Source organism: Salmo salar, chromosome ssa13 (assembly GCF_905237065.1).
Source record: "Salmo salar chromosome ssa13, Ssal_v3.1, whole genome shotgun sequence".
Taxonomy (NCBI): domain Eukaryota; kingdom Metazoa; phylum Chordata; class Actinopteri; order Salmoniformes; family Salmonidae; genus Salmo; species Salmo salar.
This window is the reverse complement of record NC_059454.1, coordinates 70,547,759-70,565,549: the sequence shown is the minus strand read 5'-3', so window position 1 is coordinate 70,565,549 and position 17,791 is coordinate 70,547,759. Positions and strand designations below refer to the sequence as shown.

Genomic DNA, 17,791 nt, shown 5'->3' with positions numbered 1-17,791 from the left:
GAAATAGCAATGCATGGCAAACATGATCAAATGTCTTTGGAGGTGTTGGCAGAATGTTTTCTTTTGCAGTGACATTTGCTGTAGGCCTATCTGACCATTTCTGAAAGACAAAAACATTTTCCAGAATGTGAATATGCTGCGCTGTCTGAGAATTCTGAAACATTGTCTGCTCTAAAAAGAATGAAAACTACAGTAGGCCCTAGGCCTACTTACAGTGGTAGCCTACACACTTCAATGCAAAAGATCAAGTGTCCGTTCACCTGCTAAATTCTACTGTATATTATAAACCAAGCTCCCCGCCAGATGTATGACATTGCTTTAAATTATAATAGCGTATGTAATAGGTCCAATTAAACGAGCGATGTGCATGGTCATTTGTTGTGTGGCTACTTCAGGAATACAGTATGAACTCATCATGGCCAGAAATGTTGAGAAATGTATTCTGCAACGATCATGGAAATTAAATACATTATTGGAAATACATGCCTATTTCTAATTAGTTTAGAAAGCCAAGATAAAATAAATAGATTTTCGCTCTTCTCACTAATGGCCAATGATTGCATCTTATTATATTTAGCTACCTGTTTATTACTTTTTTTTTTTAATAAGAGTGTCATCATAGAGTCCCAATTTTCACAAGGACAAGGCTACTACTAGGCTACTTTTGCCTTCTTGCCAAGCAATACTTCAACCACTAGAAACTGCGAACGCATGGTCTAAAGTTTGCGGGAGGATAAGCACATTCAGTTTTTACAAAAGCTAACTTTTGCATGAACTGGCGCACGCACATTTTGGGGCATATTTTATTCGTACACAACATTTATAAATGAGGCCCCTGACAACTTCAGGACAGGCTGGATGATGGAATGATCTTTCCAATGGATTGCTCCAGTGACCTTGCTTCAGGATGTCGCACTGTTGGTCTTTGGGGCCTTGCTTCAGGATATCACACGGTTGGTCATGGGTGATGGGCCTATGGAGTAGAATACAGTATACATAAAATGTATTTTTTTGGAACCTTGTATGACAGCTCACTGTGTTCAAAATGTGGGTACTCCAGCCTTTTATGATTAAAATGTATACAACATGAGTTGGCATTCCATGCCTGCTACAGCCTACCTGGACATGTCCTGGAACCATGCTCTGTATGGCTCCCAAGGGCCAGTCTCTGCATTCCGGTGGATTATTGCGGAAAGGCTCCCTCTGACATCCCCTCAGATGGAAGTGACAACTACTGTATTCAAACAAACATTTACTGCGATGGCAATTGATGAAGTTGGATTTGAAAACCAGTAGACAAAAAAAATGACATTTTTAGGGCCCAAAAAAAAAGGGTCTTGAGCGAATGTATATTTGAATTTGTAGTCTACAGTCGGCGATTACAGGGAACATTGTTCACGGCACTAATAGGGAAAGGAGCAAATGCAAAATTGCACACCTGCCGGAGCCAAACAAACACTTTTAATTTCTTGCTTCTGACATTCACAACATCTCAGCACACAACACTCCAGAGCTACAAGGCAGCACACTGGCAGACACGCCAAAGGCAATTCAAAGTCATAGCAAAACACACAAAATCTATTCAGAGATAAGAGCAGACAACTGCCATAGTAAAGGGCTGGCCCTTTCCAGAAATGACAAGCCCCTACCTAAGGTAGACAATATGGGTTAAGCATTATGATCGTAGCCATTCCAAGAAACCATGCAAAGTTGCAGCACAGGTTTGCTGCAGACAAGAATTAAAATCAGCACAAACTCCAGCAGACGAGAATTAAAATAAGCACAAACTCCACAGACAGACAAGCGGAGCCCAACAGGCAAATATATATAGCAGTAGAGCAAAAACCAGTGACAAACCAAACAGCCAAGCATCAAGCAGTGGCAGAAACTCAATGAACAGCACCAAACAATCCTATAGCCAAAGGCACTTCCAAGATGAAAGAAATCTAACACTGCCTGAAGGAACACATTGGCATCCATGCATGATTTTGATTTAGGGAGGTGAAGTAGCATCGGAAATCTGGATTTAATACTTGTGCGCTGCGCTGCTCTGTAATGTAAATGTATTTTTTAGGAACTGTCTACCAATTTTGGACATACCTTCCAAAGTGGGAAAAGTGTCACCAAAGAGGTGACACTTTTATATCCTGAGACGGAATGTTACTTTAAAACAACTGTACTTACAAGTTATTAACTGTAAACATGACTAGCAAACCTTCAATGCAGCATAAGTATATTGTAGCGATCCTTGCTAATGAGCCACTTTGCACTTAACCCTATTGCCGCGATGCAAAGCGTGGTTAACTTTCACGGCCCTGCCCCTGCCCAGTCATGTGAAATCATTAGATTAGGGCCCAATTTATTTATTTCAATTGGCTGATTTCCTTTTCTGAACTGTAACTGAGTAAAATCTTTGAAATTGTTGCATGTTTTATTTTTATTTTTGTTCAGTATATATTAATTTCAGTTTTTTTCGCCTGTAAGAAAGCCTTTCTTCTTTGGGATTGGTGTCCCTTCCACGGGACGGTTGAGCTAACATAGGCTAATGAGGAGAGGGCACAATTTTGAACATGAAAAGTTATTAATAAACAAATTAGGCACATTTGGGCAGTCTTGACACAACATTTTGAACAGAAATGCAATGGTTCATTGGATCAGTGTAAAACTTTGCACATACACTGCTGCCATCTAGCATGTAGAGCATAAAAAACGTCCGTCCTCGGTTGCAACACTCAAAACCGAGTTCCAAACTGCCTCTGGAAGCAACGTCAGCACAAGAACTGTTCGTCGGGAGCTTCATGAAATGGGTTTCCATGGCCAAGCAGCCTCACACAAGCCTAAGGTCACCATGCCAAGCGTCGGCTGGAGTGGTATAAAGCTCGCCGCCATTTGACTCAAACAGTGGAAACGCGTTCTCTGGAGTGATGAATCACACTTTACCATCTGGCAATCCAACGGACGAATCTGGGTTTGGCGGATGCCAGCAGAACGCTACTTGCCCGAATACATAGTGCCAAAGGTAAAGTTTGGTGGAGGAATAAATGGTCTAGGGCTGTTTTTCATGGTTTGGGCTATGCCCCTTAGTTCCAGTGAAGGGAAATCATAATGCTACAGCATACAATGACATTCTAGATGATTCTATGCTTCCAACTTTGTGGAAGGTCCTTTCCTGATGCAGCGTGACAATTCCCCCGTGCACAAAGCGAGGTCCATACAGAAATGGTTTGTCGAGATCGGTGTGGAAGAACTTGACTGGCCTGCACAGAGCCATGACCTCAACCCCATCAAACACCTTTGGGATGAATTGGAACGCCGACTGCGAGCCAGGCCTAATCGCCCAACATCAGTGCCCGACCTCACTAATGCTCGTGGCTGAATGGAAGCAAGTCCCCACAGCAAATGTTCCAACATCTAGTGGAAAGCCTTCCCAGAAGAGTGGAGGCTGTTATAGCAGCAAAGGGGGGGACCAACTCCATATTAAATGTTCATGATTTTGGAATGAGACGTTCAATGAGCAGGTGTCCACAAACACTACATGGCCAAAATTATCTCTCCAGTCGGAAACAAAATGGAATTGAACTTTGCGGATAAAGTTCAGAATGACACAATTCATTTGTACAACATATAAATAACTGCTTCACTATACTGAGAGCCTTGCCATTTCTAAAAGGACGTCTTTGGGTGTTTTTGGAGCCTTTTGCTAATGTTTTTTCAGGGCCCCCATACTACACAACGAGGATGAGAAGGTGATTTGCTGTTTGGGGTAAATTTCTCAAAAATGTGAAATCACAAAAAGGGTGTCTGTACACTTCTAGAACATTTCATTTACATAAAAAAAGAGAGATTTGATTGTAAAAAAAAGAACCCTCAATATATTTTGGACAAATCCTTTATTATTTTACATACAAATATGCCTTGTTGCAACTCACAAAATAGTTAGTAGTTCCTACTGTACATTCATTTCCTCTCTTCCTTTTTAAATGTAATGCATGGTAAAGATCATGTGTAACAACATTCAGGTAACCTTAGCGAAATTGGCTAATTATCAAGGTAAATATTTTTCTTGTAAAACTCAATTTCTTTTACTGAGTACTTTTTAAATTAGCTACATTTTACTTGAGCAGTTCTTACACCAGTAAGAACTGCCCAGCAATCTCTCAACATAATGCCCTAATTAATTTACTACTTCACAATCCATAACAGCAATAGGCTAATCTAAAACAAGACTCAAATAATGTCAGATTGGAGGGAGTCATATTGGATGCCCATCAAATGAACCTGTCCATTGCCAAAGAGAGCCTTTTCTGCTCTCCCACCTGGGCCAATCACCCACCTGTCCTGCCCCCTCCTGGGATGATCCATCATCATTGGTTAGTTGAACATTGACTCTAAATTGGTCATGTTTTTGTAACTCATTGACCAATCACATCACTCCATTTATTGGATGTGTAGCACAAAGGTGGACATTTTGAAAAGTCTCATTTGACCACTTTCTGTTAAAAAATTGCTTACACTGATGAAGGCACTAGTAATGGGCATTCCAAGTGTTTTCAGTGAGCCGCATCATTTGAGAACGTCGCAACTGCAGCCTGCAATTCGGGGAATTCCTGTACTGCATCTGCAGGAACCCCTCTTTATACTTATATTGGTCCATTTTTAAGCTATGACTCCAGTACATAGGCAAGAGGGGTGGCAGGTAGCCTAGTGGTTAGAGTGTTGGGCCAGCAACTGAAAGGTTGCTGGATCGAATCCCCAAGCTGACGAGGTAAAAATCTGTCGTTGTTCCCCTGAACAAGGCAGTTAATCCACTGTTCCCCATTAGGCTGTCATTGTAAATAAGAATTAGTTCTTAACTGACTTACTTTGTTGAATAAAGGATAAAAAAAGTGCTCAACTACAGTAGATGGTGGTAATGCACCATAACGTTGGATGCCAACTGCAATGAAATTCTAAAGAAGAGGTGGGGATGACAACAGTAGATAGCTATAGCTAGTACACACTGGTCAGGCATGGTTTTCTCGAGTACACAGCAGGCGGGAGCGACAACATGTGCAAGCCAGTTAGTTAGCACACGGTGTTGCTCCCGCCTGCATTGTTAGAGGGGGCGACAGTGTCCTTTGCCCCCGCCAGTTGGGCACTCTTTTCCTGCAGTTCTGTTTAAGATGGTGATGGCAGGAGATCGGCCGGCGGGAGCTAACGACACTGTTTACCGGTCGCCCCCGTTAGTACTGCAGGCGGGAGGCTGGAATACTCAGATACTTTTTTTCCCTTTTGACCCACATTCAAAAGTGTCACACAAGCATGAAGATGTCGTACTCGAGGGGGGTGTTCATGCAGGAACAAATGGGATGCTCGAAGGGGGCGTTCCTGCAGATGTATTAATTCCCACATGCAGGAACGCCCCAAATTGCGTGCTGCAGTTGCACACTATTGCTTAATTTGGCAGCGTTCACGTAGAATAATCACATAATTTGGCTCCCAAGCGGCTCTTCATTCAAAATGCTTGAAATTCGACCTAGAACCATGAAAAAAATTCTGTCATGTAAAGCCCCAAAAAGTAGTCTACCATTATGTCAGATCTGGATATGCACGTTCAAATACATTTTTACATGGCCAATTTAATAGATTTGGCCAGGGTGCTGTTGGAGAGACGCATCTCTGCAGCGCTCCACCAAAGTTCCATCAAGAAAATTGTCTAACATAAATCATGTAGCAGATATAGGATATGGTAAAAAGAGTATGTGCCCTTTTCTGTAGCCTACAGGCTGGATGTATGACAATGAGACGGACACTTTTTACATCATGCAGGTTTCTCCGATCAACTAGCCGAACCTAAACGGCGCTCAATCAAATAAAAAAATTTGCTGTCATGTTATCAAACAACATATCCTAAAAACAGGACATGTCAAAGTAAAATGGACAATCACAACTGTTGTCCAGCAGTTTCACCCCATTGTCATGATCAGTGGTTTCAAGTTTGTATCCAACAATTTCTGACAAGCTGATCATAGCGAAAAAAAAAACACTTCTGCATTTCTCGCTGTGTAAACACGTTGCAAATAAGCTCACGATAACTCCTGATAAAGTTGGGATGCTGTTATTCAGACCTTAAATAGCCAAATTGATTAGTCACAGGAATCAGGACTAATCAAGCCAATGCAATGGCCGGTTTTACAAACGGTGGGCCTACCACATGGATGGGCATTCATAAAATTCCATTGGGGCTGACATGGTGGGCTACACCCCAGTAAGCACGAGCCAAATTATTTTTTGTTTCTGTGCTGAGTTGTTTTTTTGGAGTTTTACAAATGGTAGGCTTACCACTTGGTTAAGGATCATATCACCTCTACCTTACCTGTCAACCTAGACCCACTTCAATTTTCTAACCGCCCAATAGATCCACAGACGATGCAATCGCCATCACACTGCCCTATCCCATCTAGACAAGAGGAATATACATGTAAGAATGCTGTTCATTGACTATAGCTCAGCATTCAACAACATAGTACAATCCAAGCTCATCATTAAGCTCGAGGCCCTGGGACTGAACCCCGCCCTGTGCAACTGGGTCCTGGACTTCCTGACGGGCCACCCCCAGGTGGTGAAGGTAGGAAACAACATCTCCACTTCGCTGATCCTCAACACTGGGGCCCTACAAGGGTGCGTGCTCAGTCCCCTCCTGTACTTCCCGTTCACCCATGACTGCGTGGCCAAGCACACTTCTAACTCAATCATCAAGTTTGCAGATGACACAACAGTAGTAGGCTTCATTACCAACAATGACAAGACAGCCTACAGGGAGGAGGCTGAGTGCTCTGGGAGTGTGGTGCCAGGAAAATAATCTCTCACTCAACATCAACAAAACAAAGGAGATGATTGTGGACTTCATGAAACAGCAGAGGGAGAACCCCCCTATCCACATCAACGGGACTGCAGTGGAGAAGGTGGAAAGCTTCAAGTTCCTCGGCGTACACATCACTGACAACCTGAAATGGTCCACTCACACAGACACTTTGGTGAAGAAGGCGCAACAGCACCTCTCAACCGCAGGAGGCTGAAGAAATTTGGCTTGTCACCTAAAACCCTCACAACCTTTTACAGATGCACAATCAAGAGCATCCTGTCGGGCTGAATCACCGATTGATACGGCAACTGCACCGCCCGCAACCGCAGGGCTCTCCAGAGGGTGGTGCGGTCTGCTAAACACATCACCGGGGGTAAACTACATGCCCTCGACAGCTACCCCACCCGATGTCACAGGAAGGCCAAAAAGATCATCAAGGACAACAACCAAACGAGCCACTGCCTGTTCACCCCGCTATCATCCAGTACAGGTACATCAAAGCTGGGACAGAGAGACTGAAAAACAGCTTCTATCTCAAGGCCATCAGACTGTTAAATAGACATCAAATCAAATGTATTTGTCACATACACTTGCATTAACACCTGCTAACCATGTGTAGCGAAATGCTTGTGCTTCTAGTTCCGACCATGCAGTAATATCTAACAAGTAATATAACCTAACAATTTCACAACAACTACCTTATACACACAAGTGTAAAGGAATGAATACGAATATGTACATAAAAATATATAGATGAGCGATGGCCGAACGGCATAGGCAAGATGCAGTAGATGGTATAGAGTACAGTATATACATATGAGATGAGCAATGCAGGGTATGAAAACATATGACGTGACATTGTTTAAAGTGGCTAGTGATACCTTACATCAAGATGGCAAGATGCAGTAGATGGTATAGCGTACAGTATATACATAAGAGATAAGTAATGTAGGGTAAGTAAACATTATATAATATAAAGTGGCTAGTGATAAATTGATTACATGAATTTTAACATTATTAAAGTGGGTGGAGTTGAGTCAGTATGTTGGCAGCAGCCACTCAATGTTAGTGATGGCTGTTTAACAGTCTGATGGCCTTGAGATAGAAGCTGGTTTTCAGTCTCTCGGTTCCCGCTTTGATGCACCTGTACTGACCTCGCCTTCTGGATGATAGCGGGGTGAACAGGCAGTGGCTCAGGTGGTTGTTGTCCTTGATGATCTTTTTGGCCTTCCTGTGACTCCGGGTGGTGTAGGTGTCCTGGAGGGCAGGTAGTTTGCACCCGGTGATGCGTTGTGCAGACCTCACTACCCTCTGGAGAGCCTTCCGGTTATGGGCGGAGCAGCTGCCATACCAGGCGGTGAAACAGCCCGACAGGATGCTCTCGATTGTGCATCTGTAAAAGTTTGTGAGTGTTTTTGGTGACAAGCCGAATTTCTTCAGCCTCCTTAGGTTGAAGAGGCGCTGCTGCGCCTTCTTCACCATGCTGTTTGTGCACGTAGAGACTGCTGCATATATAAATAGACTTAATCACTGGCCACTTTAATAAATGGAACACTAGTCACTGTAATAATGTCTACATACCCTCTCATATGTATATACTTTATCCAATACTATTCTACTGTATCTTATTCTGTCGCTCTGACATTGCTCATCAATATATTTTTATATTCTTAATTCCATTCCTTTACTAGATTTGTGTGTATTGGGTACATTACTGCACTGTCGGAGCTAGAAGCACAAGCATTTCGCTACACCCGCATTAACATTGCTAAACACGTGCATGTGACCAATAACATTTGATAGATGGGCATTCATAAAATTCTATTTCAGGCAACACTGTACTCTACAACTCAGTAAGCACGGACTGACTCTGATGCCTTTTGGACGTCTTTTTTTTGGTGCAGTTCCGGACCGGCCTTGACATTGTTTTTTCGTCTGGTTTGGACCAAATCTTCAGATTTTGTCCAGTCTGGACCAGCCTTGATTTGGCCCAAAAATAGACGTCTACTAATTACTTATTTTCAACTTTCATTCAGAACCAAAAATAAGCCTGATTTCAACATCTGGAAAATACATATTTTCAACGTCTGTAAAATAAACTCCGAAAGAATTAACTTCCCTTTTTCAGGACACTGTCTTTCAAAGAATTCGTAAAAATCCAAATAACTTCACAGATCTTCATTGTAAAGGGTTTAAAACACTGTTTCCCATGCTTGTTCAATGAACCATAAACAATTAATGAACATGCACCTGTGGAACGGTCATTAAGACGCTTACAGACGGTAGTAAATTAAGGTCACAGTTATGAAAACTTAGGACACTAAAGGGGCCTTTCTACTGACTCTGAAAAACACCAAACAAAAGATGCCCAGGGTCCCTGCTCGTCTGCGTTAACGTGCCTTAGGCATGGTGCAAGTAGGCATGAGGACTGCAGATGTGGCCAGGGAAATAAATTGCAATGTCCGTACTGTGAGACGCCTAAGACAGCGCTACAGGGGGACAGGACGGACAGCTGATCGTCCTCGCAGTGGCAGACCACGTGTAACAACACCTGCACAGGATCGGTACATCCGAACATCACACCAGCGGGACAGGTACAGGATGGCAACAACAACTGCCCGAGTTACACCAGGAACACACAATCCCTCCATCAGTGCTCAGACTGTCCGCAATAGACAGAGAGGCTGGACTGAGGGCTTGTAGGCCTGTTGTAAGGCAGGTCCTCACCAGACATCAACGGCAAAAACGTCGCCTATGGGCACAAACCCACAGTCGCTGGACCAGACAGGACTGGCAAAAAGTGCTCTTCACTGACGAGTTGCGGTTTTGTCTCACCAGTGGTGATGGTCGGATTCGCGTTTATCGTCGAAGGAATGAGCGTTACACCGAGGTCTGTACTCTGGAGCGGGATCGACTTGGAGGTGGAGGGTCCGTCATGGTCTGGGGCGGTGTCACAGCATCATCGGACTGAGCTTGTTGTCATTGCAGGCAATCCTCCTCCCTCATGTTGTACCCTTCCTGCAGGCTCATCCTGACATGACCCTTCAGCATGACAATGCCACCAGCCATACCGCTCGTTCTGTGCGCGATTTCCTGCAAGGCAGGAATATCAGTGTTCTGCCATGGCCAGTGAAGAGCCCGGATCTCAATCCCATTAAGCACGTCTGGGACCTGTTGGATCGGAGGGTGAGGGCTAGGGCCATTCCCCAAGAAATGACCTGGAAATTGCTGGTGCCTTGGTGGAAGAGTGGGGTAACATCTCACAGCAAGTACTGGCAAATCTGGTGCAGTCCATGAGGAGGAGATGCACTGCAGTACTTAATGCAGCTGGTGGCCACACCAGATACTGACTGTTCCTTTTGATTTTGACCCCCCCCCTTTGTTCAGGGACACATTATTACATTTATGTTAGTCACTTGTTCAGTTTGTGTCTCAGTTGTTGAATCTTATGTTCATACAAATATTTATACATGTTAAGTTTGCTTAAAATACACGCCGTTGACAGTGAGAGGACGTTTCTTTTTTTGCTGAGTTTACATATTTTCAACTTTCATTCAGAACCGAAAATGAACCTGATTTCAACGTCCGGAAAATATGCATTTTCAACGACCTAGAAAATATGTATTTTAAACATACATTAAGTACCTTTTCACATTTAATTCAGAACCTAACTTCAATGCCTTTGAAGTAAATTTAGCGATTTTTTTTTGCTCCTGCCTTTGGGGACAGAAGGCTGCGACCGGTTCTGTGCTCTCCCCACTATTTATTGTTTCTGCAGTGAGGATTCACCATCTTCAGATAATGATTGTAACTTATTTGCAGATAATCGTTATATGAATGTCAAAAAACAGAGGTACAGTAGGCAAATCAGGGAGTCAAATTAAATGTTTTTTTTTTTTTTTACCGATGCGATTCGGTTCCTAACTTTTAACATAAAAAACCGTCCAAAAAGCGCAGTTGGTTCGCGAACGTCCCTTTACTAGAAGGCATTTGCTGCATTTGATTCATGAACAGTTGCGACACAACCATTCCATAATTTGAATGTAGCCCAACTGCGTTCTAGTGCTAGTCGGAATTTGGAAAGTCTTAAAATGTTTGACTTGTTAACTGGTTGAATGTGGCACGTGTCAGACGTAAATGCAAAGTTATGTAGCTAATTTTGACTTTGTGGCTGTGTTATCTAGTGGAAACCCGTGAACACCGCACTTATCCCCCTCCCGAAGAATATGACGTCAAAATACTGCGACTCATTTGAATCGCAGGTTTTAAGGATTTTTGCATGGCTTCATTGTTTGGTTAAAGTATTGTGTTTACATAACATATTTTGGCAAATAAATTAGCTTCATAAGCCTATATTGAGACTTCTGACTTGCCACACCAGACTACTTTTCTACGGTTAAACAACCACAACAAACAAGGATACTGTATTGTGCCATCTTCACACCTAGCTAGCACTACTAGCAGGCAACCAAAACATCCAGAGATGGACAGTGAAGTTCAAAGAGATGGAAGGGTTCTTGACCTTACAGATGATGCTTGGAGGGAAGACCGTCTACCTTATGAAGATGTCACTATCCCATTGGTATGTAAACCCTTTAAAACAATGTTTATGCTGTAGATGAGGATTAGCTAACTTGATAACTGCTACATGATATAGCGTTGTTAACTTAGCTTCTAAAACGGTCTCACTCAATTATTAGTTTATATATAATTCGTGAATATGAATAATGATGGCAGCATGAAATGTATTAGCTATTTGATGGCAAACCCAAATCGCTATTGTATGAAGCCCAAAAAATAACATTTGGACTACACTTTCCAAAACAAGCTTACGTTATATAGCTAGAAAGCACTGTGTTGTGCGGTTACACGCGCCATAGCCCTTTTTAATCATTTGAACCCTCATCAGCTCTGCCAAATATCCTGATCTAACTAGTAACATATCTTCAATACAGGATTCTAGTGTAGGATGGATTATAGATGGGATAAACGTTTAACGGCAATGGCGATTTATAAACCTGTTTCATGTTGCAGGTGGAACTTCGATAACGAGGAAATACAGATATTAAAACCAGCTCACTGCCTGGCTACTAAATAAGCGGCCTGGCCTCAGACTAAATGTAACAGTAAATATCCGTGACACTCAAATTAGTATGTTACATTTGGTATGGTTACTTAAGGCAAAAAACAAAAGGAGGGTGGGTATATAACGCGAACGTCTAGCAACCCAAAGCTTGCGCTTTTGAATCTCAACATTAGCCACAACAAATTTGAATTCGTAACATATACCATACTAAGTGGAGAGTTTTAGATGTACGTTCAGAATAATACAAAATGCACTGAGACCAGGTAGAATTACGAGACATTCAGACTTGCCATCTAGTACCAGTCTCATACATACCTTTAATCTGCTCACTGTTGTAGCTTGCTGGTTCTCTTCTCTCCCTGGTGGAATCAAATAGAGGAAATGCCTTTGGCATGAGTCCTCTTTTACCTGGTTTCTGAATAAAATTACTTATGCCTGATACTCATACTTCTGTATAAAACTGGACAACACTACCACAGGAGGTTGGTGGCACCTTAATTGGGGAGGATGGGCTTGTGGTAATGGCTGGAGCGGAATCAGTGGAATGTTATCATATACATGGTTTGATGCCGTTCCAGCCATTACTATGAGCCGTCCTCCCTTCAGCAGCCTCCACTGAAAAAAAATGTACGCAACATGCAGCAATTTCAAAGATTGTACTGAGTTAGTTCATATGAGGAAATCAGTCAATTGAAATCAATTCATTAGGCCCTAAACTATGGATTTCACATGACTGGGAATACAGAGATGAATTTGTTGGTCACAGATACCCCCTCCCAAAAAAATGGACCTCAGGATCTCACTGTATTTTTATGCATTCAAATTGTCATCGATATAATACAAATGTGTTCATGTCCGTAGTTTATGCTTGCTCATACCATAACCCCACCGCTGCCATGGGGCACTCTGTTCACAACGTTGACATCAGCAAATCACTCGCCCACGCGACGCAATACACATGGTTTGCGGTTGTGAGGATGGTTGGATATACTGCCAAACTCTAAAATGACGTTGATGGCTTATGGTAAAGAAATTAACATTCAATTCTCTGGCAGACATTCCTGCAGTCAACATGCCAATTGCACGCTCTGACAAAACGGCACTTTTTATTGTCCCCAGCACAAGGTGCACCTGTGTAATAATCATTATATGCCACACCTGTCAATTGGATGGATTATCTTGGCAAGGAGAAATGCTCACTAACAGCTATGTGCACAACATTTGAGAGCAATGCACTTTTTGTGCATCTGTGATTTTTTTATTTGAGCTCATGAATCATGGGATGAACACTTTACATGTTGTTTATATTTTTGTTCAGTCAGTTTGCTCTCATGTGGTTAATACTTAATTTTTTTCCTGCAGAGTGAACTGCCTGAAGCTGAGCAAGATAATGGAGGATCAACAGAGTCTGTGAAAGAACAAGAAATGAAGTGGTCAGATTTGGCTCTACAGAGTCTGCATGAGAATACACCTAACACTGGGACTTAGCTACTCCGTGAATGGATGCGGTGCCCAATCCAATGTACCTGTGGTTGAACTCGTCTGTAATTTCCTCTAGTCTGGTCAAAAGAAAATCATTGTGGTATTCTCATTCATGTAAAAGGACCCCCCCCCCCCTCCCCCCAACCCACAATTTGTCTTGCAGATTAATAACAACCTGGAGTGAAGCATCCTTGGACTATTTTTAGATTTTCTTATTGGCCCGACAGAAATAGATAGTCTGAAAACTGAGTATATGCAATGAAGCAAAAATAAACAATTTCATATATCCAGACTTTTTTTTTCTCTAGTCAAAGGCAATGCATGTCACAAATACATACTTTTGTAATTGGCATCTAACAGGGAAATTTCACTGAAATTGGTATTACAATAATGACTAACTACTGTACATTTTTGAAGTGTTTATCATGTCTACGGTCAAGACATCTCAGGGAGCTTTGAGAAATACAATTTGTTTATGACAAAGGCTCAGGGTCTCCATCAAAATTTAGCAAACGAACCCACTGACAGACATTCATTTTCATTGTTATTTCCTGAATAATTTTATTTGTTATATCCAACAGCATAACTCTCCAGTTACTGAGACAAGAGATGTTTTCACATTCAAACACGACTAGGTGGTTATTTAGCCACTTACTGTAAGGAAGCCCCACAACAAAGGAGGGACATCTGGGAGTATTCCGTTTAGTATCCGTTTAAACAGGTAGGGACCATAAGGCAAAATAGAACAGTACCTTCACAAGCCAATGGGCATTACAACTGAAATATAGTCAAATGTTTTCAAATGCAAATATGACCTGCATTTGAAATTGAATGAGATGAATCTGAATCCTCTGCCAATTTGACTGGCTATTGACTAATTGCACTGAAAGCAGACAGTTGATTCCATAGAAGTTATTCCACATTTTCTTAAATGGTCCATTCAAATTAAATTATGGTTTACTTCTCTAGGAACATATAAACCATATTTTTCACATTCTATGAAAATTAGTATGTACATTTATTTCAAAATGTCTTTGCTGGAGTAAATTCAACTTGCTCAAGGGGTGACCAAGCATTTTCATTTGTGTGAAGTGTTGTACAATATCAGTTTTTTGGTTAGAACAAATGTTTATAATTTTATTAAGTTGTCCAGTCCATTCAAGTCCTTTGAAATTGGCAGAAAAAAACAAGACTATAACAAACACATTTTAAGAATTACTCTGTTACACCTCTCAAGATAACGTTGTCATTCTCACACTCGGTCATCAACCCATACATGTGCAGCAGGAATGCTTTCATGGCCAAAAATACTCTGCCAAAATGTTTGGTCACTCTTGCAATGAAGAACAAATCTCGGTTCCAAAACATTCAATTCACTCCGTTTTATAGCAAAAATACACAATCACAGAGCAAATAAAATATTAACATAATCCAACAGTACTAGGTGAAAGTACCCTGTCTAGTTCTAGAACTCACTTTGTACTATTGGGCCCCGACCCCAAATCCGAGATGCTTGAAGACTGAAAGTGAACATACTGTAACGCCTTGTGTATACAGAAACAGGAGGGAGGGCACGATGACTTACAGACTTCCTCCCTCGACAACTTGTACTGAAACATCCAGAAAGTACACAATGGATATCAATGGTAAACAAGAGATTGGAGATAACATGCATTTCTAAAATGCAAACCGTCATCCCTGTTATGCTCATACCTCCCCAGTCCCAGTTAAAACAAAACTGGACACAAAAATAAAACAAATCCCTTTTTACCAGTAGTTCTTCTTTGTACACATATTTGACATTTTTGCGGTTCTGGTTTCTTGGACCTTTCGCTTATATCATATACATTTATATGATCATCCACCATTTAAATGAGTCACGACTGTGTGGCTTCTTAGAACAATTGAAGAAAGTATGGTACATTCTCTAAAAAGTATCTTATTGTCTTTACAATTCATAAAAAATAGAGAAAAATAATGCGAAAGGTTCTGACGACAGTCCACTGTCCTGCAGAGGCTGTGGAACATTTATCTCCAGCTGAGTCACTTCATTGCTTACTAAAACCTGCACTATTTTTTTTTTTTTACAAGTCTCTTCTTCATTCAGCGTGTATTTCTGTCTCGGGCCTCTGCAGGGCCAGTTCAGCTGGGATGAAGGCGCCCTGGCCCAAGGCAGTTGAGTACGCTCGGTTGCTGTGGCTGCCCGTGAAGCCAGGGTTGGTGGGGAAAGAGGCAGAGGAGACCCCGCGGGGGTTTGGCATGGGGGCCTGTGGCTGAGGTATTGCTGCTGGGTGGTAATCATCCAGGTTGTCGTAGTGGGACTGTATCACCATGGTGCTGTGTCTCTGCTGCCCACCGTGGGGCTGGTATGAGTGGTCTCTGTCTGGTTCGGAAGTGGCAGCTTGGCTATAGTGCTGCTGCTGGCGCTCTCGGATGCTGTGCGACCGCTCGGGCTTGGGAGGGGCCTGTGCTTTGACGGGGGCCGACTGGTGTTGGTGGTCATTGTTGTCCTGGTAACTACCGGGGATTTTGGACCTGTTCTGGTGGCGGTCTGGATCGGGCTGTTCGTAGCGGGGTTGGAAGCTCCGTGCTCCGTCCCCGGGGTCGTGTCGGCTGGGGTCCTGCTGATGGGCCTGGTAGCGGGGTGGGTGTTGGGCTTGGTGCGAGTGGGAGGCCTGGCAGGTCCTGGAGTTGCTATGTTTGTCCCCGGTGCCGTTCCCCTGACAGTGCTTCTCCGTCTCCATGTACATGAGGACGTCGGGGTCAGACACAAGGTGTCGGGGAGCGTGCTGGGAGCCCAGCGGTACTCCGTAGCGCCCGTCTTTACCCTCGACAGTCATCAGCATAGCTTTGCCAGGGTCCGACTTACTGCGCAGGTGTAGGGTTTCGTACCCTCCCAGGTCGCCTGGCATGAACAGGCCCACGTTGTCATACTGAGACATGACAGGTCCCTTGACCTTCTGCCTGGCCCGGCTCTCTCTGTGGATGGAGTGCATCCGGAGCCTTTCCGAGTCCTCTGGGTTCCATGCGAAGTAGACGGCGGCTCCCTTTGAGCCATGGCCCGGGGGCATGTCTCTGCTGACGAAGCTGTGCTCCTTCCCCGGCGGGAGGATGTGGCGGGACAGGTAGTGGTAGCCGCCCGCCTTGCCCCCCGACCGACTGAGGGTGGGGCCCAGGTCCCGACTGCTGAACGAGTGGAAGTGCCGCAGCCGGATGGTCCCGTAGGGGTCCACGTCGTAGTAAGGGGCGTCCAGTGGGTTGGCGCAAGGCGAATAGGGGCTGTAACGGTACTGCACCCGGCCATTCTCAAAGTAAGGCTGGAGTTGGGTGACGTGGTAGTCGGCCTGCGAGGACTGTTGCGGCGGCTGCTGGTAGGTATTGCACTGGTAGACGGGCCGCTGGTAGTAGAAGAGCTCATCGTCGGGAGGCACCTCGGTCCGCTGGATGGGCACCGAGCGGATTGCTGAGGGCACGTGGAGCGAGTGCACCCTACGGATGGTGGGGTAGACTGGGGCTCCCTCCATGGGTCCATAGCCCTGGCCGTGGTGTCCCGGGCCGGGTGATATGTACTCGCCACCCCTGGGAGGCCCGTGATGCTTCATTGACTGGTGGCAGGACCTGGGGTGAGCTAGGGTGTTGTAGCGGTGGTCCGTGCGGGCACTGTAAGGTATCTGGGGCTCCGACTTTGACGCGTAGGAGAGGTGTGGGGGAACACTGTCTGGCCGGTAGTGGTACAAAGGCTGCCCCACGGGAATGGCCCGTTGGTGGTAGTAGGCCTCCCCGGGAGGCTCCAGTAAGGAAGCCTCTCCCTTGGTGTGGTACAGGTAGGCTGACTGCTGGGTGGAAGACTTACGCGGGGGAGGGGGAGGATGGGCGAGGGCCTCCTCAGGCGTGGAGGCCTCTGTCAGGATGTTGTGGAAGATGGCGGGGTTGGCGGCCTCTGTGTGGCTGAGGGCGGCGGTTGCCAATTTGCTCTCAATGGAGCGGACGGGAGGCGCTGGCGGCGTGGGCCCTTGGGCGTGGGTCACAGGCTCCGTGCGGGGCTGAACTGGCTTTATGGCCTCCCATGGTCTCGCCACTGGCTCGGATGGGGTGGGGACCACTCTGGCGTTAGGCTGGGGATGGGAGTGGGACTGGGGATGAGGCTGCGACTGTGGCTGGGCTTGTGGATGAGTATGGAACTGTATTTGAGGCTGTGGAACTGCAACTCGCTGCTCTGAGGGTTTCGGAGATGGCGACCAGACGGTCTCATCTACATGGACCTGAAAATTAACCAAAAACAATTCCAGTTGGCTATATAGTTACTTTATAAAAAATATTCTGCAAATATGACACATTTTCGCCAATTTACCTCAGGAGCAGGCTGTGGCAGGACACCC

At 44.3% G+C, this 17,791-nt stretch overlaps 2 protein-coding genes and 1 long non-coding RNA gene across 3 annotated transcripts in view; 1 reads left to right on the top strand and 2 right to left on the bottom strand.

Moving 5' to 3' along the window:
- On the bottom strand, positions 1 to 12,334 carry LOC106567732 (uncharacterized). Its single transcript, XR_001320140.2, has 3 exons — positions 12,246 to 12,334; positions 1,120 to 1,234; positions 1 to 973 (listed from the first exon to the last, which is right to left on the bottom strand). It is a non-coding gene; the product is annotated as an uncharacterized lncRNA (long non-coding RNA).
- anapc13 (anaphase promoting complex subunit 13) lies at positions 11,108 to 13,697 on the top strand. Its single transcript, NM_001146659.1, is given in 2 exon segments — positions 11,108 to 11,426; positions 13,293 to 13,697. Coding segments are annotated over 2 exon segments (225 nt in total). The 5' UTR covers positions 11,108 to 11,327; the 3' UTR covers positions 13,419 to 13,697.
- Positions 13,698 to 13,947: 250 nt separating this feature from the next.
- Positions 13,948 to 17,791, bottom strand: part of arhgap32b (Rho GTPase activating protein 32b) — a 242,773-nt gene continuing 238,929 nt past the window's right edge. The window contains exon 25 of the mRNA XM_045692772.1: positions 13,948 to 17,674. Within this exon, the coding sequence (XP_045548728.1) occupies positions 15,512 to 17,674 (2,163 nt within the window). The 3' untranslated portion in view covers positions 13,948 to 15,511. The remainder of the gene's footprint in view (positions 17,675 to 17,791) is intronic.